The sequence below is a fragment of the Lissotriton vulgaris genome, chromosome 6 (genome assembly GCF_964263255.1).
Source record: "Lissotriton vulgaris chromosome 6, aLisVul1.2, whole genome shotgun sequence".
Classification (NCBI taxonomy): Eukaryota; Metazoa; Chordata; class Amphibia; order Caudata; family Salamandridae; genus Lissotriton; species Lissotriton vulgaris.
The window spans coordinates 1,476,003,368-1,476,030,321 of record NC_141694.1 but is presented as its reverse complement, the minus strand read 5'-3'; the positions used below and the strand labels follow the sequence as shown (position 1 = coordinate 1,476,030,321).

Genomic DNA, 26,954 nt, shown 5'->3' with positions numbered 1-26,954 from the left:
AGATCGCAGATCCACATGGATCCTGTGGAAGACTGACGCAGGTATCGGATAGTATTCGTTTTGCAGAGCATAGAGGAATTTCGGCAATGTGACCATTTTATACATGGCCCCTCTGCCTAGGAGTGTCAATGGGAGCTGTCTCCACCGGTCCATATCTGCCACCGCATTAAGTATGATCCGTTCTAAGTTTCTACGGAACGAGAGGGTCTCACTCACGGTATATAGATCCCGAGGTATTGGAAGCCTTCAGTGGTTGTCAGTAGGTTTTCTGGTAGTCTCCTACATCGGTCACGACCCCCAGGGTCATAAAGTACAGATTTGTGCCAGTTTATTTTGTGCCCGGCCATCCCGCCATATCGCCCTATTTCTCGGAAGAGCTCTGGGACGGAGGTTTCTGGTTTGGTTACGTAGAGCAAGACATCGTCTGCGTATAACGAGATTTTTTCTGGTATCAAGTCAGCGTCGCTGCTCGTAAAACCGTGAATGTAATTGTTTTGCCGTATCCTGGCTGCAAGCACCTCTATGGTGAGTGTAAAGAGGAGGGGGGACAGGGGGCATCCTTGTCTAGTGCCTCTCTGAATCTGGAACTCACGCGATAGGATCCCGTTCACCCTCACCCTGGCCCTCGGAGCAGTGTAGAGGAGCTGGACCCACTTAATGAAATTCGGCCCGAAACCAAACTTATGTAGTACTGCAAAGAGGAAGGGCCAGTGTACCGCGTCGAACGCCTTTTCGGCATCCAGGGAGAGGAACCAATGGGGGTCGCTGCGTTCCCTCACTTCTTGTAGCCAGTTATGGGTTCGTCTAAGGTTTCATTTAGTGGCTCTATCTGGTAGGAAGCCTGATTGGTCTAAATGAACAAGACCTGTAATAACCGCTCTCAAGCGGGTAGCCAAGATGGTTGCTAACAGTTTCACTTCCGTATTCAGTAGGGAGATAGGTCAGTATGAGGCGCAACACTCCCGTGGTTTGCCCTCCTTATAGATTGGGACGATCGTAGCCCTAGCGAGGTCTGGGGGAGCTCTCCCTCCTCAAAGGCACCAGCAAAGAGGCCCCCAAGATGGCGGGACAGAAGGTCCGCCACACGCTTAAAGAGCTCTGCCGGGAAGCCATTAGGGCCCGGGGTTTTGCCCGGTCTCAATCTGGCAATGGCGTCAGTGATGTCATCTACCGTTATGTCCGACTCTAGGGCATCTATGGTCTCGGGGGGCAGGACCGGTAGCACTGTAGTGTCTAAATACTGTAGAGCCTCCTCTTGAGTGGCAAGGTCACGAGCTGCATAGAATGTTTCATAATGCGTAGAAAAAGTTTTGGCTAACTCCGCATCTGTGTTGACAGTAGCGCCATCTGTGACTTTTACACTGTCAATCCACCTCGCCGCCCGCTCTTTCCTGCTGAGCCACGCCAAAAGCTTCCCCGACTTGTCCCCTACATCGTATAACCTGTGAAGGGTGGCAAGGGACTGGGTCTTCGCTTCATTGGTCACCAGTTCCCTGTAGTGTTTCTGAGCATCTAGAAGCCGTCTAAGGGTCTCGGTATTTTTATGGGTCAAATAGTCCCTTTCCCCCTCTAAGATAGCCTGTTCTAGGGCAGCCACCTCTGCCTGAAGTCTCCGTCTTTCCTCACCCAGCCTAGATTTTATCCTGTCCCTAAGTACCGGCTTCAGGGCTTCCCACAGGGTGACACTCGAGTCTACCGTACCCTCATTTTCTGCCAGATATACCTTAATGTCAGTCCGGATGCCTTTCATTACGGTCACGTTTTGTAAATCCCAGGCCGCCAGACGCCAAGAGCCCGTGTCTTTACCCTGGTCCTGTCCCACTCTCACATACAATGGCGAGTGATCCGATATGCCCCTGGCCCTGTATTCTGTGATATCGTCTGCTCTCAGATACTGGCGGGACATAAAAATGTAGTCGAGTCGTGAGAACACCTTGTGCGCCCCAGAGTAGTATGAGTATGTCTGCTGTGTCGGGTGAAGCCACCTCCAGATATCTGTTAGTCCTATGGCGGACATCCGACTGCAGAGTGTGGTCTGGTGCTCGCCCCTAGTCGTGTCTCCAGATCTATTGAGTCCGATGTTCATAACATCGTTAAAGTCTCCTCCCACTACTTGTATCGTATCAGAGGTATCTAGGAGTATATGGGCAAGCGCTGTGAGTGTACGGGACTGTAGTTTAGGTGGTGCATAGACCGAGACTAGCGTGTAGGTGCGTCTGTTCCAGGTGCCCTGTACTCCATCATAAGTTCCTTGTGGGTCAAGCCAGGTGCGGGTAATGCAGAATGGTGAGGCCTTTTTTAACAATGACTGCCACCCCTCTGGAGTCAGATGTTTATCCCGCATGCGCTAAAACCCTGTGTCGGCCCCTAGCAATGAAGGTGCACTGAGTACCCTTGAGGTGTGTTTCCTGCAAGAAGGTGATGTCTGGATCCACCCTCTTAATGTAAGCAAAGTCAAAGTCAAAAAGTGCTTTATTCGAGTATTACTCATAAAAGCATAGTAAACAAAGAATTTTAAAAACAGATTAAATTTTTTCTGTTGAACACAGTGACACAGCACTTTAAGATACATACAGGAATACATTGAATTAAAAAGATTTTTCCATTACAGAAATTGATAAATGGTTAGAAAAGGATTAATACAGTAAAAAAAAAAAAACTTTTCAAGATGTAGAACGCCGGTGAGCTAAAATCGGTAATACAAATACAAAAAACACACTTATAGCAGACAGAGAATAGTTAACAAACTAGCAGTCTCTGTCTTAATGCAAAATCATTTATAGTTAAAAAGCAGTGATTACAAATACAAGGGGACCATTTTTTCAGACAGAAAATAGTTATTTAGCTAGCAGTCTCTGCCTGATTGCCCACGCCCAACCGAGATATTTTGCTGTAGCTATCATAATCCAGGTAACTGGGCTCGTACATATAATTCGCATAGCTACCAAGCTACATGTTGTCCCAAGGTTCCTGCACATAGGTGCTAACCAGACACGTCTTGGCACAGTATAGACCTTACAAGAAAACAGTAAGTGGCCCAATGACTCCTTCCCCGTCCCACAAGCTGGGCAGATGTTGCTACTTCCATGACCCCATTTTGCAGTCAAAGTTCTTATAGGAAGTGCACCAGCTCTCAATTGAAATAAAAGCTTCCTATCACCTGGCTTCGAGATGGTGTCCCAATATGTTTCCAAGGCTGGATACATTTTAGCCTCAAGGTAGTACATAGACATGGACCCAATGCTATGAGTACTTAGGACTTTGTTAGCAGCATTTTCCCCAAAAATGTTTTTTAAGACAAGCTTTGAGGGGAATAATGCGCCAGCAGGTTCCAACCATAAAGAACTCAACCCAAGCTCAAATAATATGGCTTTCAATGAATTAAGCCAACTTATTTTATGGAAGCCATCAGCCTTGATGATGTCCCAAAAACCCGTGGCGTAATGTGAGAGCTCGGGAGTAGTCCAGAGTCTACGCCAATACAAGATCGGGCGTAGTCTGGCTGAATCCTTGATTTGTTTTCTTCCGAGGTCATATCGCAGGGGTAACAGCGGAGTACTTTTAGGTGTACCAGTCAATGCCCGTAGAAATTTGTTTTCTGAGGCTTGCAAAGCATTAAGATTTTCAAAGCCCCACATTTCTGCACCGTACAATGCAGACCCAATAGCCTTTGCTTCGTAGACGAATAGGGCTGGTTTAACAGGTTTAGTTAAGGATTTCCTGTGCTCTGAATTGATGGCACCCGCTATTTGCTTATGCCGCAATGTAGCAATATTTAAGTGCTGGCTCCACCTGTTATCAAAAATTTGGATACCCAGATATGTGAATGAGTTGACTAACTCTAGAGGCCGACCGCTCATCATGATTTTAGATTTGAAGCTGCGGTGCGGCTTAAAAACCATGAGTTTAGTTTTGGTGGTATTCACCTCAAGTCCCTGTTCCCCACAAAAATTCTTAAAAATCAACAGAGCACGCTGCAAGCCACTAGGGGTTTTTGATAAAATTAGCGTGTCATCCGCAAACATTAGTATGGGGATTTTTAGGCCTGAGAGGGACGGAGCGTCAACAGTTGCAGGTACCAATCTGGAGACAACACCATTTATAAACAATGTAAACAAAGTAGGGGCCATTGAACACCCTTGTCTGACTCCTCGTTCGACACGGAAATCAGCTGTAACCATCCCGTGGCCGCCCCATTGGATTTTAGCGAAATTAGATTCGTGGAGACGCATTATCATTGTTAGTAATTCTTTCGGGACCCCCAAACTATGCAAGACTTGCCACAGTTTGGCCCGGGGGACCAGGTCGAAGGCAGCCCGCAGATCGACAAATGCCGCATACAGGCTGCCCCCCCCTAGCACCACGGTCTTCCACTGTAGCAATTGGAAGCGGAACACTTGGTCAACCGTACTGGTTGCCCTTCTAAATCCTGCTTGGAAAGGAGATAGAATGTTATTATCTTCTGCCCAATCAAGTAGCCTATTAACCACCACGCGCCCGACAATTTTTTGAACAGTGTCAATAAGGCTAATAGGCCTATAGTTACAAGGCTGGGAACGGTCCCCCTTTTTGTACACGGGGATGATCACTGCACCTCTCCATGAATCAGGGACATCCGCTCCTTGAGCAATAGAATTAATAAGCAAATAAATATATTTGCACCAGCGTTCTCTATCATTTAAAAAGATGTCAGCGGGTACTCCATCTGAACCGGGGGCTCGCCCTCGCTTTACTGCGCTAATAGCAGACATAATCTCTTTAAGAGTGAAGAGACAGTCTTCAGAAAACGTCATGGTGAAACAATTCTCATCTGCGCCTAAGGTGTTAAGAGTATATTGTAAGCTAGAGAATTCTACCCATGCCTCTTGTGATACATTGTTGTTTGGAGTCTCTTCAGCTTTCTCAGAACCCCATTTTACAATATTCCAAAATGCTCTGGAGTCCTTCCTGTCGCTGGCCTTCTTCAATTTGCACCAGTGCTGCTCATCCCACCCCTTTTGGCTTTAGCTATACATGCTTTATATTCCTTTCTTGCAAGACTAATAAGTACACAATCTCTCCTCTTAATTGCCTGTCCGAGGGCGAGCCTTGCCTTCCTACAGTCAGTATTGTACCATCTTGCATCCTTACAGGCCTTAGCCCCCTTTCTCTTGTCAGGTTTAAGAAAGTGCTCCTTGATCTTGGCGAAAAGTGTATCGTGAATTTTAACCACGTCCCCCAAGCCAGAAGCAGAGGCACTAATCAGTTCCATGGCCAGTATGGCTTGGTCAGTTTCTTTGTTGATAGTATCTATAGCCTGTTGATTGTTAACTACAGTATCCCATCTTAACCTGCGCATGTTATTCTCAGGGATGATCAGCGGTGGAACAAGGTCATTCGTACAGGTAGAATTTGTCTCTGCAGACCACCATTTATGAGTCACACATAGGGGGTTGTGGTCACTCTCTGGTCTCATGGTAACCTCGATGTCGCAGAGGGTAGGCCACAACGGCAGACTACAGATTACATAATCAATTCTACTTTTATGCCTCCCATTGTCAAAAGTTACAGAGCCATTTTTATCCCTCCTTGTTCTTCCATTCATGGCTCTCAGACCCTTTTCAAGGCACATTGCGTTAATAGCTATTATGTCCTCAGTCCAGCGAGAAACTGGTTTCAGTTGTAGTTCTGGGATACCCCAAAGAGAGTCCTCTTCAGCTCCAGTATAGGCCTCTCCCACGACCAAGGGCTCAAACATCCGGTTAAGGTCACCTGCTATAACAATGTTGTTCTCGTGGGAGTGTTCATCGAGGAAGTTTTCCAAGGCTGTTAGAACTTCGGATCGACCACCTTTAGCACTCCTAACGTATATGTTATAAATATCAAGTGACCCAAGAGTGTCCGTGGTTAGCCTAATCAACTGTATATCGCTGTGGCTAATAGCTATATTTTTGACTGAGAGGTTTAGCGCCTGTCGAACCCAGATAGTAAGCCCCCCCATAGGTCTGCCTTTCGTACCCTTTACAACTGGCACTGAAAAATTCAAATAACCTAGTAAAAAAACAGGTTTGCATGCCCAAGTCTCCTGAAATATGCAGATATCAAATTGAGTGACAAAACCAAGCCAGTCCCCACAATCTAGCTTAGAAGTCAAACCAGCTAAATTCCAGGAGATTAAATTAGCAAACCCGGGCACATGTACCTCTAGTACATCGGGTGGAAGATTCTTTATACAGTTCTCACCTACTACTGGGACAACTAAGTTGTTCAACAAATCGTTATTAAGGCAGCTATCATCCTGGGGAGGCAAACTAGATATGATTTGTTCCACACTGGTCGGGGTGCAACATTGTTACCCTTGGGGAGTCGGTCACAATCATTTAGATTGGAAAGAGCTGAGTACCTGTTTTCCAGATTTAGACCCCACTCTGTCGGCTGCACTTCCCTCCGCCCTTTCGTTGAGACTACATTCCACTTCGTCTTTAGCATAGTTTTATTAGAAACCCTCCCACTTCGCGGATAGAAGAAATCTAAGGTGAGTGAAATAATTTCGGTAGATCTTCGCTGTGGGGGTAAGAGGTTGGGCAAGATATTTGTCAGAACCTCAGGGTCAGAGAAATGTAAAATAACACAATCACCCCGAAACCTCTTAACAACACTATTTCCTATCCACTTCACTCTCCTGGCCTTTACTAGTTCTTCGGCCAGCTGATGCTTACCCCAGGGAGTTATTAACATATTATTGGTCAACCAATATAGGGCTTTAGACAACAGGGATGAGGTAGATTCTTCCTGCCCAGGCGCCAGGAGAGGAACGTTGGCTAGAACCAAAACCAAGGGAGAAGCCTCAACTATCAACTCCACCGAGTCGTTTGCAGGTTCTGAAGCAGGGGGTACAATGGGAGGAACATCATTCACCTGCACACCGTTCGATGTGGATACCTGGGGAGCCACCAAATAATCAGTAGATGGGGGAGCCCCACCACCCACCGGAATGGAGGAGGCCCTCTTTTGCTCAACACTGCTGATAATTGCTTCAGGTAATTTACCAACTTCAGCTAAGGTGTGGTTCAATAGATCCCCTAGACGATTGACCTCTTTAGTTAGTTTCTCTATTTTGCCAATCAACGGCTTGACAATTCCCTGCACCTTGATATCTATCATGTCCAACAGTGTCATAAGTTGTCCACTAGATATAGACTTACAGGCGTCATCTAGAGATCCATCTTCCTCCACCAAGGTTTTATTAGGAGGGGATGTGATCTTTTTCCGACTTGATCTTAGCCCACCACGCTTAGGCTGGGTCCTTCTAGCTCCTCTAGTAGTGCGAGGTGCAGGCACTGGAGTAGGTGCTTTGTCCTGAACTAGGTGTTGATCGACCTCCTCCTCATTTTCGCTGTCTGACTCAACATAGACTGATTGAGTAATTGTAGTATTTACCGCGTGGTCAGAAACAGCAACAGGAGCACTACAGGAGCTATGTGGCTCTGGGAATTGGGCCAGGGTTGGTATTGGCGATGTTGGTGTGATTGGGATAGGTGATGTGCACAGGCCAAGTGAAGATCTCCTATTGTTGTTAATTTTTGCAACTACCTGGAGGAGATAGTTGTCCATAGTATTCTTAGCAGGAGATGGCTTTTTTCCTGACATGGCACAACGTAGAGCGGTAAACAAAACCCTCACAGAAGCGAGAAGTATGAAGCAATATTCTTCAAGCCGCAGAGCAACTCAGCCGCACCAGGTCAAGTACAATAACACTAGATAGCGCAAGTTAACCCCAAGCTGTAACAGTTGCTCACCTCCAGAGCTGGAAACGGGCAGAGTTTCCTGGCCCAGCCCAGACTCTGCCTGTCTCGGACTGACTTAGACTGTCCGCCTTTAGTCCGGCCTTCGTCCCGGGCCTCGTTCCGCACGCGTTCCGCTACGCGTAGGGCCCTAGTTTGTACTTGTAGACCTCGGTGATTGAGGGGGCGTGGCCGCTGCGGGAAGAGGCTACAGCTGTTCCCAAGCCTCGCAGTCCCGCAGTGGTGGGTCAGCAATCAGCGTCCTGGTGCACTCTGGGAAAGTGAGTGCAGCGCTAGTAATGGCCCAAGAAAATCCCCAGTCACGGCAATCCAGACAAGCTCCTGCTCGCCTACAGCTCCCAAACAGCAGGTATCAGCACAGCGCGGTCGTTGAGTGGCACCTCCTTACTTGATTTTAGTACAGGATTGGCATCGGGAGATCCAGGCAGCAGAACGACCAAATGTATTGTCAATGGCTGCTTCTTAGTCCAGGGGAAGTTCAATTGGCAAAGGAAGCACTCCGTTTCCCAGGGAGTACAAAAAACAGGTTTAGGAGGAAAAAGCCACTCACTGGGCATAAAAACCCCCCTAGAGTAAGTTTCTTAAATTAAATAAAGGGACCAGGAACGAATAATTCACTTGCGACCCCAAACACGGCGTCTGACATCGACCGCGCTCCTCGGTATCCTTAATGTAAGCATTCACCAGGCCTCTTTTGATCTTAGAGCCCAGACCATTGACATTCCATGTTAGGATGCTCAATCTCCTACCTCCCTCTCGTGGGGTGACTACGGTACTTGCCATTGGACTACGTGGTAGCTGCATGTGGCATGACCTTGGCATGTGCAGGTGATGTGGAGGCTCAGTGCGTGATGCTGAATGTTTCCATTGAAATTGTACCCCTCCCCCCCAACTGTCCCCACCCGATCCCCTATCCGAACAAACTTGAAAACCCCCTCTCCCACCCCACTCCCCACCTCCCTCCCCTTCCAGTCTTATCCTTGGACAGGACATAACTTTCTGTAGGAGTAGGCTGTCGCCCACCCGCGAACACCCTCCCTACCAAGCACCCAAAAAGCAAAGAACAGTAAAACGTGTAAAACAGGGAAGCGTGTCAACTTGCGTGCTCTCCTCTGTCGGGCTGCCATTCCCATGTTCCAAGTGCACCACCATTCAAAGATCGTGTCAGCGTGAGGATATCTGCACCCCACAGTGTAAACTCAGTGGCCCGAATCCCCACAGTTCCTGATTTGGAGTCTTGCGTCTCTGATTCGGGCACACTTTGTTGTCCAGAGAAGTCCTGTTCCAGCACTCGAATCTCCCCCACCAGCGGGTGAGCGGATTGACTCCCTTCCTCCACTTCTTCCTCTCCAGACGTGCGACTATCTAGGCCCTCCTCATCTCCGTCCTCCGAGCGAGCAGTAGATGGTAGGCCAACAAATCTTGAGCCTGTCCCGGCAGCACCTGTCGGGGAGGCCGAACGCCCTTTCCGCGAATGTCCCGTACCTCGGCCACGATAGGGTGTCGTCGGGATTTGCCTCCTAGACCTCCTCGATGTTTTTAGTCTTTGTGCTTTCGGTAGTTCCCATTGGGTTGTACTTCGTAGGAACCTTTCTAGATGATCTCGGCCAACTGTTTCCCTGCTGTTGAGGATCGGGCGTTCCTCCAGCCATTGCCAAGCGTCCTCCGGGTGGGTGAAGAAAAGCGACTGCTCCTTGTATATCACCTTAAGTTTTGCTGGGAAGAGGAGCATGTATGAGATCTTTAAGTCTCTGAGTTTCGCCTTCACTAATCGAAAGCGCGGCGTTGTTTCTGCACCTCCTGACTAGTCCGGAAGGACCATGATATGTGCATTTTCCAGACCAGCTGCGAGATTGTTGTCACGTTCCTAAAACATCCTCCATCTCAGGCTCCTGGCGCGACTTACACTAGCTAAGAATCGAAAACCGGACTAAATTTAAGGCCCTATGCTATATGCATAAAATTAAATCAGGCACGGCCCCTCGTTACTTATGTTTCTTGGTCCAGACATATCATCCTATTCGTCTACTTAGATCTTCTTCCCAAGCTAAATTCTCAGTCCCCAGATTTAAATTAACGCTCTTTTTCTTATCTAGCCCCTGTGCTATGGAATTCACTCCCATGCTCGATTCGCCATGAAACCAACCACAAAAGCTTTCGTAAAAACCTGTAGACCTGTTTGTTCAATCAGTAAATCTGGTCTTTCTTCTGCATTCGTCCTTGGCGCTGGGAAACCTCCGGGTAGCAGCGCGCCCTACAAATTAAAAAAAAGAAAAAATGGAGCTAGTCTGCCAGACTGCTCATCTTCTAAATAGTCAATATGGTGCCAATATAGCATCCATGCATATCGGCGTGCCTGCAGCCACAATCTCAAATGTATCTGCAGTAGTATCCGTGATTGTGGCCGGAGCAGAGGTAGATCTGATCGCATCTATCGAGGAAGGGTGTTAGTCGGATAATTGTGCAGTTAAAACTCTTAAAAAGGCTTTAAACATGCTAAAGACTATTACTACTACTCTGTCTATGAATTCCACTGCCATTCCCAGTAGACATATGTCTGTGACACCACCATTTTCCCTGTGAACTATGATTAGTGGAACTGGCAGTGTGTTGAGGACTAGGAACTGTGAGCAAGTGCTTACTGTTCCATGGTTGCAGTGGATCGCAAGAACCCACAGCTTGAGATAGCATGCTTGGGAATGAGAGTGGTTGCGGAGAAACACTTGAAAATCAACATTGGTGTATCGATAACATCTGAAATTACTTCACACCCTGCCCATCACGCATTTGTCTGCAAGGGATTATGGTGGGGTGATATTGACTATGTTCCTGTAGAATTTGCCTCTCAGTCCAGTGTGGAAGAAGAGTATGACGTGCCTTCCCAAACACAAAATAATAGAACAAGATGCTCTGTAAATAGCATGTTTTGTTTCATTGTCCAGTGTGAAGAAATGAAACGAAGAAGTTTTCTCATCTGATTAATCTACCCCATTGGCCTATGACATATTAGTGTCCATTGGCAAGAAGCAGGTGCTGTAGCATACAGTAATTCTAGTTAAAAGTATTCCCCTGAATGCCACTCCACAAGCACAAAGTAGAGTTATTGCTATTGTATGTCATCAGTATTGCAATCGTGAAGTTCCTTCTTTAGTTAGCATCTATGCAAAACATCTATTATGATTTTATCTTGGCTGTGTGTGTTGCTCGAGAATTTTCCAGCTTTTTCCGGAAAGGTGTTCACTGCAAGCCTGTGTTGACAGATGACTGGGTATTTTGTAATTTAGTACCGTACTCGTCAGATTGACCCATTGAAAGCCAAGTTATCTGAAGTATTACTATTTGTGTAGACCCTAGCCCAGCAAGGACTTGCTTTGGGCACAATTAAAGGGTGCCTTTTGGCTCTTTCTGCCTTTTTGCAGTTGAAGGATCAGCCTTCTTTATTTAAATCGCAGGTTGTGATGCCTTTTCTAAATGAATTGCAGCATTTCCTTCTACCCTTTCCCCTTACCATGTCCTAGTACGACCTTAACTTGGTCTTCATCTTGCTATTGTATACTCTTTTTGAAATTCACTACACAGCTGTCCACTATGGCTTCTCTCCCTCAAGATAGTGTTCCTTGTGGCCATAACATCTGCGCAAGATGGGTGAGTGAGCTTCAAGCTCTCTCCATCCACCTGCCATACACTACTTTCTTCCCAAACAAGCTAGTGCAAAGAACGTGAGCTTCTTTCTTCCGAAGGTGTTGACTCCTTTTCATATCTGGGAAAGCATCACCCTACCAGAATTCTTCGCTCTACCTCACCCCAGTAAGGAGTAGGAGAGACTCCATTGACTGGATCCTAAAAAGACTCTTAGCTTTTGCATCAATTTACCAGTGACCATTGTGTTAACTCTTTGTGGGATTTGCTAGTGCGAAGAAGGCCAAAGGTAGTGCAGAAGAGGACCATCTCTTAGTGGATCATGCTCTGCATTAAAATCTGGTACACATTGGCCAAGAAACAGCCCAGATGTGTTTTTGGTCTCATTCCGCCAAAGCTGCTAGCACCTCTTTGGCACACGGAGTGCCTATTCTGGATATTTTCCAGACTGCTCCTTGGGTGTCCCTAGATGCAATCGCAAAGCTCTACTGTCTCGATAGTCAAGTCTGTCGAATTGGGTATTTTCGCTGCTTGGTCCTGCAGAACCATTTGGTCTGAGCCAGTTCAGCACCTGGGAGGTACTGTTTTATATCTATTCAGAAGGTGAGGAATCTGAAGCTACAAGCATTTATCAGAAGAGCAAGTTACATATTTTTGGTAGCGCTCTTTCTGGTAGATAGTCTTGAACCTGCAGATTCCCCACCGACCCTCACACCCTCCCTGTTCTGTGAACTGGGCACTTTTCCACCTAAAAAGGTGGCAAGAATAAAGATCTGCACACTGGTCAAATCCAATGTGTTTTTGTGCTCTGCCTCTGGAGGTGCTGACTGCATAGAAAGCAACAGATATCAGTGCATGGGTGGCACCTTTATGCAGTTCTGCTCATCATTTCTGGGGGAACAACATCGCTGCAATGCCACATGACTCCACCTACTGGCGCACAGGAGTATTGCTTAAAAAGTATTCAGCTGCAGTCTGACACCTGGGGAATATTCATAAGGTGAGGAATCGGCAGTTAGAGTATCTACCAGAAAGAGCATTACTGAAGGTAAGTACCTTGTTTATTAATAGCATCAACACTATGCAGACATTTGCCAGCAAGCCTTCTCTGCACTTCCTTGGTGACATTGCAGCCTAGGTGACCTGATCTCATCGCTCAAATGCCCCAGATTGCCACCCCACCTCCTCCCTCTTACTTGGAGGTCCGCTAAAAGAGGAATTCCACCATTGTGGCTGTGAAACATGCGCCAGCACTCCTTTGCCTGCAGATTGGTGTAGGAGCAAAGTTGCAGGAGCATGTTCCATCACCACTGACGGAGTACAGTCAAGCCCCCCGATTCTGATACACAATTCCCATGAATAGCAGTGGCGACAGCCTCTCTGCACCCCAGGTAACGCATGCCGGCAGAGGAATGTGAAGAGGCTCAAGGTAGTAACTCAACTAACACCTAAACCTCTTATCAGTGGACAACTTCCATACGTTACCTAGGCCTGCACATCAACCCACGTGTGGAGGACTGGTCCAAAATTAACTGGCCGACATGCAAAAAAATCTATTTTATAGGATCTCACTGTGGCAAGGACGTATAAATGTGCTTAAAACAAGCCCCCCTCCAGATTACTATACCTCTTCTATTCCCTGCCATCACCAATTCCCACATCAGACATTACCCTACAATATAGCATTTGCACCTTCATATGGAAAAGGGGGTAACCTTGTGTATCCAACAAATTACTAATGCTCCTAAGGGACCAAGGATTGTTGGCATGTCTTAAACTCCTTGATTACTACTGGGCAGACCATTCACGCTACATATGCACACGCTGCAAGAAAATCTTCTGCTGTGCTTTCGCTGCATGCTAGCGTCTTTTTATTTATTTATTTTTATTTATTTTTTAGTCTTTTGGTTTTTAACTCTCTGAGGCGCTCTTTGGTGGTCAACACAATAAAACTCTTTCACATGTATTCTGCCGATTTGAAGCTTCATTTACTGCAAGTTGCTTCAATGGTATCTTTCCTTTGTTTTAACCAGTTTTTTTGACTTGTAGCACAATAGGAAATCTAAATCCATAAACCAGAATTCTAAGCGCAAAATTGTTTCTCACCATTTAGTCATCATAAGATTAATAATAAAAAGAATTTTGTCAGATTTATAGGACTATTGGCTGTTCCTAATAAACATAAGAAGAGGGCAAAATGGCTGAGGAGGGCCAAAGCACGACCAGGGAGTAGATCTGGGCAGAGCACAGATCCTGCAGGGTCAGGATAAAAAGGTACAAACATGAAATACCAGTCATTAAGGTAGATATGTAGCTCGGTGCAAGGGGATGCAGATATCTGTATCTCACCACTTTCAAAGTTCACCAACCACCACTGTAACTGATCCATGGTCTGAAGGAACCATGAAGTCGAGACAGGCCCCAGACGTGGAGCCTGTCTGCAGATCAGCACACCATTGGTGACTTGATGCCTCGGTTTCCTCTTGCAAGAGATCCTTCTACACAATTGAATTTTCCAAATGTTGAAACCGTGTTGGATGAATCTCGATTTGACCCCACATGCAAAGTATTGATACGTGACGGGTTTTCTGGAAAAAAGATTTCGTTAATTTGCCATGAGTGAATAGTCTGCAAACTTTTTGTGCATCAGATACAAATATTGTTTTCATGTGGACAGATAGGTGTTATCAGAATACCAAACGAAGGGAATGATCCTGACCATGTGGCATGCTACTTCCTCCGTCAATGCCTTTATGCTTGCCGTATCAGAATATTGATTTTGTTGCATTCCTGGTTCATCTACTCATTCATGTAAACGGAGTACAGCTGCCTAGGCTTCCTCGTATGCACTTTACAGTTAGTTATTGATGCCCATATCACCCCTTGGGTAATTTGCACAAACAATCAAGTGCGAGCCATTGCTGTCCATCGAACCTAATGATTTTATTTTCTACTTTGTTCTCTTCTCACTTGTGAGGAGTGGAACTGTTTGTAAGCAAGAGAGGAAGGAGCTTTCCTACTGTACTAGTTTATGCACTCCTAGTTTAGCACTCCCACCAGTTCGATCGCATTGACCCATTCTTTCATTCTAACAGCTCTGAATCCCTTGACATGCCATCCTTCTGTTAGTTGGTCCTTAAGGTGTTGGTGTGTAGCTTTTGTAGACATGCCAAGAGGATCATATGTTCATGTTTTGACCTCGCTATTTGGATTTGCTTGAATTTCCAGTAACATTTAGAAGCTGTGCTCCCATTAAGTGAGCAGAAACCACAAGAACAGAGTGATTGTCTTGCCTCGTGGCATCTTTAGCTATTGGTTATCTACAGCACGATAAACTTAGAGTGAACATTGGCTCAGCCTGTTGTGCATGACTTTATGTCTTTCTTGTCAAGCTCAGTTCTCTGCTCCTTATTAGATGGCTTTCCTCCATTTTCTTGGGTTTACGTCGCCTCTGCCTGTTTTTCATAAATTGTTTCTGATCTTGCATCCTTACACTGCTGATGTGAGGGCACTAGCTTTTATGTCTGGCCTGGCCAGGGCACTGGTCGCTATTTGTATGAGATCATAAGTAAGAGTTTTCAGAACTACTACTGAGAGTGATTTTGACACCACCCACATGTTGATTGACTCTAGTACAGTGCTTGTATTTCACTTTTTGCCTTGTGAGAAAGTGTATTAACTGTGTTGGTTAGCCCAGACCACAGCCCAGACCACAGCACCCCTGCGGGCCTCGTCTGGTAGCAAGTAAATGATCCAGGCAGTATGCCTGATTGGTTTATTATAAAAATGTATGATAAAAGCAGTACGCCACCGAAGTAAACGTACCAAACCCAGATATTACTGAAAACTAGACACTCAGGGAAGTCCAGGGTAGTGCCCTCAGGTCTTCGCTGCTCCGAGGAGCTCACTTCAGGCAACACCGGGTCGGAAGGTGGGCCCGTGGCGACCTGGTCCCTCACGCCATGGTGCCACGCAGTCCTCGGTCCAGACGCCGTCTCCGCAGAGTCCTCTGACCAGGAGGGCGCCCAGAGCACTGCTTCGGTGTTCCCCAGGTTGTTCCCTGTGGTCCGGACCATAAGTGATATCTGGATTACGGTCGAATCTCGAGGGTTGGGCTCGGCGAGACCATAAGGTGTGTCGGCCATGTTGGCCTCCTTGGCCACGCCCCCATATCTTGGAATTTTTATTTCATACTTTAAAGAAGAAAAAAATAGGATCTCTATGCATGCGTCCACACGAATGTACGGGAAGCATTATCAGAGTAGTTTTGGCCGTACATTTTGGTAAAACAAATCAGCATTGGCAAAGATAATAGCTGTGCCCCCCTGCATTGCAAAGGCAGTGCATATTAGTTTGCCAAGCCTCGTTTTTCTTTTCTATTCTGTTTGCGTTTGCGGCTGCATCAAAGGCTCTAAAATTACCATCTAGTTTGACACTTTTTCTCACTATTTTTGGATGGCCAAGAGCATTTGAACAGATGCTTGAAATAAACTCTTTTCTTACCGAGTGTGTTACCCGTATGGATGAATTTCTATTACTCTTCATTGCAACTGACTTTTTTCTACCTTTATTTGCAGAAAAGAAGCAGAACACTGCAGTTTTTCAAGTCAGTACAGTAATACTGTCCGTTGTTATTTTAGATCTTTGGGAGCACTGGCTAATTTTCTAATATGTGTTCACCTCACAGTAATTTTGAGTCACACCTGCAGAACCGCTCATTTTCAACGTGCCGTGAAACATGGATTGTTTTTGATAAAATGAATGCTGTGTGTGTGCATTTTTAACTCGTGCACAGTTACGAACTGGCCAAAGGGGATATGTCTAAAATAATTCGTTTTGACATTCTCTAGTGTATTAGGCCCTTGAAAAGCCAGCGTCTTTTAAAGTGTTGGCTTCCGATTTGTAAGCTTACATTTTTTTTATTGACATTCTTGGCACTGGAGCCATCTTGCTTGGAGGACAATGTGAAATATTCGGCAGTAATTTCACACTCGCAGTTTCAAGGAGGTACATGTCTGTTATTTTTCTCCAACGAGCCTGAAGCCAATTGATTCCACATGCACTTTTAGCCTGGCTGGAATAAAGGGCTTATAATCTTCTTTTGTTCCTTAATTACTAATAAGGACTTGAAATTGGCATAGATGGGCTAATCCTGTGCTAAAGGCGTGGTCCTTCTCTGTGGAGCTTTTGATCCTATGCGGATTGCTCCGGATGAATGGAGATACAGAGGTGACTGAAACATGGTGCATCTGAAAGCACAGGTGAGAAGCCCAGGATGCCATGTAGTTGGAGCAAGAGATGATGGACCAGGCAGAGGTATGGCAGAGACATCTGGAGAGTCCTATACAATGATGAAGACTGACATCCGCTTCCGCGGAGTTAACTGCACAGACATCAATAAATTGCCAGAGGAAGAGCGACCCTGAGACTTTCGTGGCAAGGATGATGCATGGGAACCTGATCAGGGAAAGTATGAGGCGGGAAGAAGTAATTCTGTACTTTCCACACCCACCAACTTCATCTTCCCCTTTGCTTCTTTCTGCCCTGTGTCATTGGCATACGTAATAATTCATGAGTTACCCTCCAACCCCCTCGCTATCCACACTTTCACCTCAACCTTGCTCTTCCTGCATTGCAACTGTCCTTTGGTTACCTTTTAAGAAAGTAAATACTCGCGCATATTCTTTTTCATTGGACTGCCTGAAAGGCCTGTTGAGAGAGATTTTATTATTGACTATTTTGACTCCTAAACGCCAATCCTTCCTTTGACACCCATCACTGAAGCCTGGATTTATTCCAAAGACACTGTCACGTCTTTCTTAGACCTCTGTCCAGAAGAAGCCTCTTCAGCCCCCACACACACGCTTATAGAACGCCTGGACCTCAATGTTGCATCTGAAGCCCTGAACTTTTAACCTCTTTTGTAGACTGTGCCATCATTCATATTACTGTTTACATCCCACACTCTTCATTTCCGTTAACCTGCCCCATGTTCGAAAATCAATTTCTGACTTGCCTTTATCTTCTGGGTACCTTCAACATATTCACAATGATCTTATTCCGTTCTGACTTGCCACTTTCCCTCTGTAAGCTGTCCTTACTACAGTCTATTTTGCCTCACGATTTCCCTATTTTGGAGTACCATCCTAAACTGCACTTCAACAAAATCGACTCAACCTTTACTTCAGCCTCTATCAATACTTTAAGCCCCTGAAATCTGTGTTATGCAACTGTCAAAACACAGGGGGATACTTTCACTACCACTGTCCATCATAGTCTCTTTTTCCACTTTTATTCTCTTCAGCAACTCGATGGTGCTTTAGGCGGTCAGCTATTTCATTGTGCTAGTCTTGCTTCTCCAAGAAAGACCCACTCAGCACTTAATTGGTTCACCTCATTTCCATACAATATATCGTATCTCCTTGAATTACTAGAAATCTTCCATATAAGTGGGTGTTCCCTCGGACTCGCACCTGGTCCCTCTACTGCTTCCCATTGTCATCTGTGATGTGATATATATTGGCCTTGCCTTCGCATATATGGCCTCTTCTATGTCAAGACAAAGACTTTCTTCTCATTCTCATCCTTTACCTCCCACCTTAGTTCCAGAATATTTTGCAGCCGCTCCACAATCACCGACACTGGTTGGCCCTCTGTGCCTTAATGTTTAACTTATCTAAAACTCTACCAAACAACCGCTCAGCACCCGGGTAACAATCAAACGCAGCTGTTATAAAAACCCTATTATAGAAGCAACTACCACCTCACCTTGAAAACATCCTAAGTTTTGCTTTTTACAAATTTATCAACATGATTGCCCAAACTCAAGTTTCTCCCTACACCCACACGGTTTGACTGAATGAAATAACTTAAGTGCAACGTATACCCTGGGGCATTTTGGCGCTAGAGTGACTAGATCTGAGGAGCACAGAAAATATCGATTGTTTAAATAGCCAGATTTTAAAAAAATTCCTAAAACCTAAGAGAGAGATGGCAGTTTCAAGGTCCTGGGTCAATCCATTCCAATTCATGGCAGTGCAAGTGACAAACTCCTACCTCCCCAGGAGGAGCGCTTGGAGGTGGGGTGGGGGGGCAGGTACCATGTCAGATTCTCCTTCAAGAAGACAGGGCTCTGTCCATGAAGGGCCTTGTAGGCTAAACACAGAGCTTTACAAACTATACGTTTATTTACAGGCAACCAATGGAGCTAGCTGATAGCTCTGGATGCAGATTGAGACCAGGGGAGATTCAAGAACATTTTGCTGACTTTCTGTGAAAGGCAGAGCCTTTAAATAAGTCATCATGCTCTGCAGAACAGTCCATGCCACCACACCTCCCTGTATCCAAGAACCTATTCCAGTGTGATCTAACATGCTCCACCCTCTGCACGCCTTCACCATTGTTTTGTTCCCACTCACTCTACACTCTATCCAAGTGCTTGCCCTTTGAACTGCTAGCACCCCCTACTCTGGACCATCTGCCTGCCAGCTTTGAAGTAATCCCATTTTCCTACATCGGCCTTCAAGACACACATCCGGGGCCAAAAGGGACTAACTAACCTCATCACAAGCAAGGCCTCACCTACATCTAGAGCCCACCTTAGAATACACATCGGTTTGTGTGACAGTTGTAATGGCCATGTGTTATATTCTAGCAGTGTGTTCACTCCTGTATCACCGGACATTTTTTTCCTTTCCACCACCAGTGGCCTGACACAGCATTTGCTGCTCTGTACGGCCTTTGTGATACAAATGAGTGTTGCTTTTGCAAAATAAATTCAGATATGTAATAACCTACTTATGATAGATTAAATGCAACTGTTGGAGAGAGATTTATTGTTGCAGGCTCTGGTCTCGAGGTTAGCAGGTCCATCTACGCTAGCTAGACGTTTACAGTATCATTGTGTCAATCTTGATCAAGCGAGGTAGATCTTTAGAGATTAAAACCTACATTTTTCCTGTCTTCTTTCTTCCCTCCCAGGGTGGTACGCTCACGCAATATGAAGGAAAGCTGAGGCTGGTTGAAATTGCTCAAGTTCCGAAGCAACACGTGGACGAGTTCAAGTCGGTCTCAAAGTTTAAAATTTTCAACACAAACAATTTGTGGATTTCCTTGCGGGCAATTAAAAGGTTGCAGAATGCAATTGATATGGAAATCATTGTTAACCCCAAGGTAATGATGACAAAAGGCAATTTTTTTTTTTAAATAGAAACTTAGAAGCTATTTATTTGTTGCTCATTAGAGGGAAGATCTGTTATTCTTCTTGCTATAGCAAACGTAGAAAATGCGTACAGTTTATTTAGACAAATGTTTTATACAGTTGGTGTATTACTTAAACTATTTCTAAAGCTTCTAATGCTTATACTATAAGCAGCCAGTTTGTGAATCATTTTGGATGAGCCACATTGTTTCCTCGCTGAAGCACAGAAAGAGTGAACATCGAGCAGAATGAAGACCTTTTTTTAGTATTCCTCAAAAGAGCTATCTCTTCTACTAGTATTAAAGTTTGTTTTTAAAGGTGCCTCAAAAGATCCTGAACATAGTTTATACCAGCATGCTCCCATACTGTCCGTATTTCATTCTTGATTGCACTGACCTTCCAGATCCTAAGACTCATGATTGTACTGTTATTTCAAAACCAATCTTACATTTGTTTTGTTTTAGGTATTACCTCAGTAAAGTATGCCTATGTTATCTTACTCTCCTTGGCCAGTTTTGTATTACGAATGGCAAGATGTTTTCTCAGTACTCGCACCATGAGCCCCTTCCATTCCCAACATCTGGAAACGCATTTGTCTCTGTAACTATATAGTAATGGCTTTCAGTTACAGCAGGCAGAAACTATGCTACACACATATTTATTGCCTTCATCAAGCAATTCTGCTTTCACTGGTGTGACCATAACTTGCCAAAATATTTTACTGTTGTGTTGGGAAGTGTCTCCGCTTCTGTCTGATCACTCCTCAAATGACCCCTTCCTTAATCCCACCCACAAGCAAGGTAATCCACTCAATTTCATGCTAATTTCAAACGCTTTATCAAAATCTAAACCAATCATCGTTCCATCTGACCTCACACATTTCACATGCAAATCAGTTCACCGCCTTGTAGATCACTCTCCCCGTACTTTCTTCACTAATGCAGTGTCACCTATCTGCTGTAGAGAACAGTCCCCCACTGCTCTCACTGCTTACCACGTGATCTTCATAAAGACCTCACTCCAGTCATGCACTACAGCTCACACAACTGCTTCATTATCCACCATGTACCAAAGATAGGCCTCCGCCATGGATTACACTTGAAATCAGAGCTCGTAACAGTAAATGAGGGCAGCATTACACAAATGGTGAAATCCCATATCCACTGCTAACCTCTTGGTTAATAAGCAAGCCCTTCATTCACTGCCTTATGATCTGGGCAGCGTCAAATCTATCTATTTCCAGGACCTCATTACCTCACCTCCCACCAGCGCTCTGTGCAAACCTTCAGCTCTTTACTCTCTCCATCATCTTCAATTATCAGTATTCTATTATTTATCCTATCTGCTCATGACTTCACCCTGCTACATCTGCTCGAAGATTAACACTACAGTTAGTCCGAAGTGCTCAAGTCCTCATTCACCCCAACCCTGCACAATTACATTGTTACGATTTAACACAACATCCTCCTAATGAACTTTCCTCTTATGAAAGCAGCCAATTCACCCTGTGCCCCGCTACCCATTTCGTCCTCCCTTTATCAAATCTTTACCTCTTTCATCCAACAGTTTCCCCTGCGTTTCCCTTCGCACTGACTGCCTGTCCTCTGACTGCTCAACCGTCTCCTGTGGTTGGGACCCTTCATTCTACTATCCTATCCTCTCCTCTCCTCTGTTCCTGTCTATGCTCATACTCCTAGATCTCTCTGCCTCGCCTTTGATATTGCTGGTCACCCCACACTTTTCTCAATGAGCTCTCTGGGCATCAGCTGGGTACCAGCCCTTATACCTCAATACATTTACAGCAGCAGTCGTTGCAGTAACTACAGCCTTTCCATGATAATCTTACTACCCTGTACAGTGTCCTCTCCAATCTTGTAAAATCTTTCAGTGCCTCTGGCAGACTATAGAATAGGCAATATGTTGCTATTCACCTAGTCCTACTAAGAAAAACTGTGATCTAATGCTCAGAATGTAAAATGTAATTACCTTTGATTATTGATTTCCTCTAGATGAAGTATTTACTTGAGGATCTCTCCTTCTATAGTGCCACATAATTAGTTAGTGCCACATTTGTGATCAGTTGCTTCATATACAGTATGCTTTGCAGCGAAAGTGCTATTGCTGCTCAGCTGGTCTGGAGAACAGCATCACTGCATATAACAAAACTGACTGCATATGATTAACTAGAATTTTGTGGTGCAGCCATTCACTTCTGGCCAGTATGCTTCATATTCCTCGGGAAATTCCCTACGACGTAGCACTTGTATGAGAGCTTGAGGGTAAGACACTTGTTAATTCATACTGGCCATTGATGAAGGTTGTAGCTATGGTACATATTCTAATGCTGACCATGCTGTTTCAATATTTTCTGAATGGAAGAAGTAGAGGACACACCCTACTGAATTTAGTAAACAATTACGTTTGGGGCTGGTCCTACTATTTTTAGGCCTTGGAACTCAAACATGTGCTTCCTATATTCAATAGTGCATGAAGGCTAATGATGCTTATTTAAAGGGGAAGTGGCAATAGATTGGATCGTATTAAAACATGCGGTGGATAGTATTAAAACATGCCGTGTACATGTTTTGTTTCTTCTGCAGACTTTAGATGGAGGCTTAAATGTTATTCAGTTGGAGACGGCGGTCGGAGCGGCAATCAAAAGTTTTGAGAATTCGATGGGAATCAACGTGCCCCGCAGCCGGTTCTTACCAGTGAAGACCTCATCTGATCTTCTGCTCGTAATGTCCAACTTGTATAGTCTCAATGCTGGATCCTTGACCATGAGTGAAAAGCGAGAGTTCCCCTCTGTTCCGCTTGTCAAACTGGGGAGCTCTTTCACCAAGGTGAGTTTAGTGAAAGTTTTTTTACTGCTTTTGGTAACTGTCATTACCTTTTCTGTTTGGGAAAGGTACCAATGTAAGGCACATTACAAGATGGCATGTTTTTGACTCTGGCTCCTGATTATATGCATAACGTTTGATCTCGCAGACATGATTGAACGCATGGTGAGACCCTTAAATGAAGGCTTAGGGCTCGATTCACAAAGGGGCTAATGTGCAATACCGTTCAGAGGGCTGAGTCTCTTCACTCATGGCAGAATCTCCACACTGCACACTCTGCACTGCGCTGGACGGAGATGCTGCTCCGAGTGCAGAGACTCCACACTCGTAACTTTACTACTTCTTTGTTTATTTATTTATTTATTTTTAAAGTTTTATATAGCGCGAACAAGATCTTTGCAGATATCAGAGCGCTTTACAGAAACAGTAGGTAGGATAAACAAGACTCTTAAATCAATATGAGATTCCGTAGACAGTGAGTTGCAAAAATAGGGTATCAATCATACAAGAGTATACAGAGTAATAACAATCAAGAAACAATAACATGGAAGCAGTACAATGTCTAAGCGGATAAGATTATAGCACCCCAGAGGGTGAGTAAACACAATGTTGAAAGCAAAGCATTAGTCAGTAGTGGGTGTGTTGCAGGTTATTGAGGCCGATAATGTGGGAGCCAAATACTGTCATTGTTCCAGTATCAATAGTGTTTAGGTGTATTTAGCCATAAGGATGGCCTTCACCTCTTTCTTGAAGAGTATAGTGGACGGGATAAGCCTGGTTTCTGGCGGGAGTGCATTCCAGATCCTAGGTGCCATTCCAGAGAAGGAGCGTTTGTATGTTTTTTCCTTCCGGAATCTCCGTGGTTTCAGGAGGAGAGTGTTTGTGCTTCTGTTGGATCTTGAGCCTCCTGATATGGTCAGCTTATGAGAGAGGTAGTTGGGTGCCTTGTGGTGTACGGCCGAGTGTGTCATACAGGCAATTTTCAACTGAATTCTGGCTTCAATAGGCAGCCAGTTCAGGGCTTTTAAGTCAGGGGATATATGCGAGTGTTTTCTTGAGCCAGTGATGAGTCTCGCGGCCGCGTTCAGGGAGGCTCTTAGGGGAGCCGTTGTTGTCAGGGGGAGCCCGCTGAGAGCCACAATTCCGTAGTCTATGCGAGGAATGACTAAGGCTTGTACCACAGTTTGGAAGTCCTTGGGTGGTAGGAAGGGTTTGAGTTTTCTCAACGTGTTGATTTGGCTCCTTTAGTTGCTATGCTAATATGTTGCTGCATGTCGAGATTGCAGTCCAGTGTGATGCCAAGGGATTTCGCTGAGTCCACGATGGTGGGTTGGACATTGAGTGCGGTTAGATGATTGAGCCAGGTTTGGGTGATGGCCTTTTTCGCAGGAGGAGACATCAGAAGGAACTCAGTTTTCAGAGCATTTAGTTTGAGGTGATTGTCGGCCAGCCAAGCTTGGGTGTTTCTTAGTGTGGCATTCAGCAGTTTGATGTCTTCAGGGGATTGAAGCTTGAGGTAGAGCTGAGTGTCATCGGCGTACATATGGAAATGTACCTTAGAAGATTGAAGCAAGGTGGTGAGTGGTTCCATGACGAGGTTGAACAATGTGGGGGATAGGGAGGAGCCTTGCGGGACGCCCAGTGTTACTGGCACAGGCGAGGACAGTGCGTTGTTGATCTTGAACCTCTGAGAACGGTTGTGCAGAAAGGACGTGAGCCATTTGAGAACCGTCCCGGATATGCCCATTCTGGTATTTAGGAGCTCCAGTAGATTCTCGTGTTTGACCGTATCAAATGCTGAAGAAAGGTCAAGAAGGATGAGAAGGCAAGACTCATTGTGATCAAGGATTTGGAGGGCATCATCTATTATGTGTGTCATGGCCGTTTCCGTGCTATGCTTTGCTCTGAATCCGGATTGGTGAGAGTTGAGGAGGTCAAACTGCTCAATGTGTTTTGTCAGTTGGAGTTGCACGCATTTTTCTAACAGTTTTGCTAGAGTGGTGATGTTGGTGATAGGACGATAGTTGTTTAGGTCGGCCGGGTCAGCTGTGGGTTTCTTGAGTATAGGCGTGACTTGCCCAATCTTGAGGGAGTCTGGGATAAGCCCTTGTTGCAGGGAACAGTTGATGATTTTAGTCCAGAGTGGGAGGAACAGGGGGGTGAGGACTTTAACAGCATTGGCAGGTAGGGGGTCTGTGTGATGATTGGCGGGTTTCAAGGTGACCAGCAGCTTGTGAATTGATTCTTCGGAATAGGTGTCAAAGGATGTCCATGAAGCGTTGTTTTTAGCATGAGTGTTAGTTATGCATATGGAGCCGGCGAATCGACGTGCATCCTTGATGAGATTGCTTCTTATAGTGTCGTTCTTTTGCTTGAAGAAAGCAGAGAAGTCTTCGCAACTTGGGATAGCCTTTGTTAAGTTGTTGGGTTGTGGAGGTTGCATTTTGGTTTGGGTTTTGACTAACTCGAACAGTTTTTTTGGTCGGTTTTTAGCTTGATCCAGTTGTTGGCTAAAGAATATTGATTTCGAGCGTTTGATTTTTCTGAAGTAAGCGTTTCTCTTACTCTTAAGCGTTCTAAGGTTCAGTGCTGAGGGGTCCGATCTCCACGCGCGCTCAGCTAAGCGCATCACACGTCTGTCTTCATTGAGTCTGCCATCGTACCATGGGTTCGAGTTCTTGGTGGAGACTCTCTTCAGTTGCAAGGGTGCGGCTTCATTGATTATTGTAGACATGGAGTCTAGGTAGCGGTTGGTCAATGAATGCACATCAGAGACGTCGGGGGAAGAAGGAGACTGCCTGTGTGGGCAGGCAAGGACTTTGGGTTAAGGTTCTTCAGGTCCCTCTTCCAAATCTTGGTTTTGGCAGGTTGCGCCGGTTTAAGTTTGACTTTTTCGTTGATGAAGAAGGTGATGATGTGGTGGTCTGACCAGTCACATGGTTCGATTGCGACTAGTTGGGTAGAGTCTTCTTTGGCGATGATAAGGTCAATGATAGAGCCTTTTTCATGTGTCGGACCGTTGCAGATTTGGGTGAGGTCAAGCGCGTCGAGGAACGTCTTAAGGCTCTTCACCACAGTGTCTTTCTGGTCATTCCAGTGGAGGTTGAAGTCTCCCAAGTAAATTTGATTGAGCTGTCGACCGGCGTTGGTGGATATCGTGCCCATTAATTGTTGGGAGAAGATGAAGTTGTCACCGGGTGGGTGGTAAATAACATGAAGGGAGCACACAGGTTTGCCCTCACTAGTAATCTCAAGGCAGATGAGTTCGCAGGAGGAGAGGGAGGGGGAGGGGCCTTCAGTGACAGCTAGGTTGCTCTTGTAGATGCATGCGATTCCCCCGCCCGTCTTGCCATTCCTGTTGAGTCTAATAATGCGATAGTTGGGGGGGACTAGTATGTCCATTATAGGTGTGGATGTTTCAGTTAACCATGTTTCAGTCAGAATGGCTAGATCAATGCCCCTTGATAAGATGAGCTCCGCGATGCCAGAGGAGTGTCTCCGGGCCGATCTGCAGTTGAGCAGGATACACTTTAGTCTAGGGGTGAGGAGGGTGGGAGAATGTTCTAAGGAGAGGGGGATATTTTTGAGATTACAGGGGACAGAACTTCTGTTGCTCAGTGTGGGTGGCCTGAGGGGATTTGTGCGAATCGTGGGTATGGGGAGGTGTGTTGTGGGTGAGCGTTTTGTGGGACCTGGGCCATAAGAGCAGAGGAGATTGTGTAAGTCTCTGCCCGAAAGGGTGTTTAGGGTGCGACGGGGACGGCCGGTGGCCTTGCGATCAGGGATAGAGGGCCAGCGCGGGGAGAGCAGGGTGGAACGGTTTGAGGGGCGAATGGAGTCCTTGTTGGGCGGGGAAGTGTAGGGAAGTGGGTGCCTGGGGTGTGTGAGAAGAAGTTCTTTGATGGTGTGGAGCTCTTCCTTGACTTGTAGGAGGGTGGAGATGATCATGTCCAGTGTTGGATTGGGGATGGAATTTGAAGTGAGAGCAGTGGGTGAGTGTTTGAGTCGGGTAATGGGGTGGGAAATGGATCGAATGTGACGGGATGTGGGCGCGATGGAGCAGGGCTCTGCGGTCCGAGTAGGTGGGGTAGCGTTCGAAGGATGAGAGAGTTTGTGAATAGGGGGCGGGGATGAGGACAGGGGGCGGTTGATAGCGTGAGTGATGGCGCTTGTGGTAGACGGTGTGGGTGAGTTGAGGGATGAATGTAGACTGGAGAGGGAAGGAGTGACAATACGGGGGTGAGGGCTAAGAATGGGAGGGGATAAAGGATAAGGGGTTATGTTGAGGGAGGTGGTGTGTTCCGTGAGTCTGGCCGATGGGGTGGGGTAGTGGGGAGTGAGAGTGGGGGGGGAGAGAGGGTGAGGGTTGGTCATGTCGCGGGACGCGGGAGGTATGCTCAAGGTGGTGGAGGTGGGTTCTGCGCGACTTGTGTGAGGAGCGGGGTGGGGAGTAAGGAGGGTGGGGGTATTGGTGATGTGTGAAGGGGGATG

The 26,954-nt window shown here is 45.9% G+C and overlaps 1 protein-coding gene across 3 annotated transcripts in view; it reads left to right on the top strand.

Annotated features, from left to right (window-relative positions):
• The window catches only part of UGP2 (UDP-glucose pyrophosphorylase 2), a 534,584-nt gene that overhangs the window by 413,146 nt on the left and 94,484 nt on the right, over positions 1 to 26,954 (top strand). For all 3 annotated transcript variants that reach the window (XM_086927618.1, XM_086927620.1, XM_086927619.1), the window contains exons 7-8: positions 19,404 to 19,595; positions 22,224 to 22,466. In XM_086927618.1, coding sequence (XP_086783744.1) covers positions 19,404 to 19,595; positions 22,224 to 22,466 — 435 coding nt within the window. The remainder of the gene's footprint in view (positions 1 to 19,403; positions 19,596 to 22,223; positions 22,467 to 26,954) is intronic.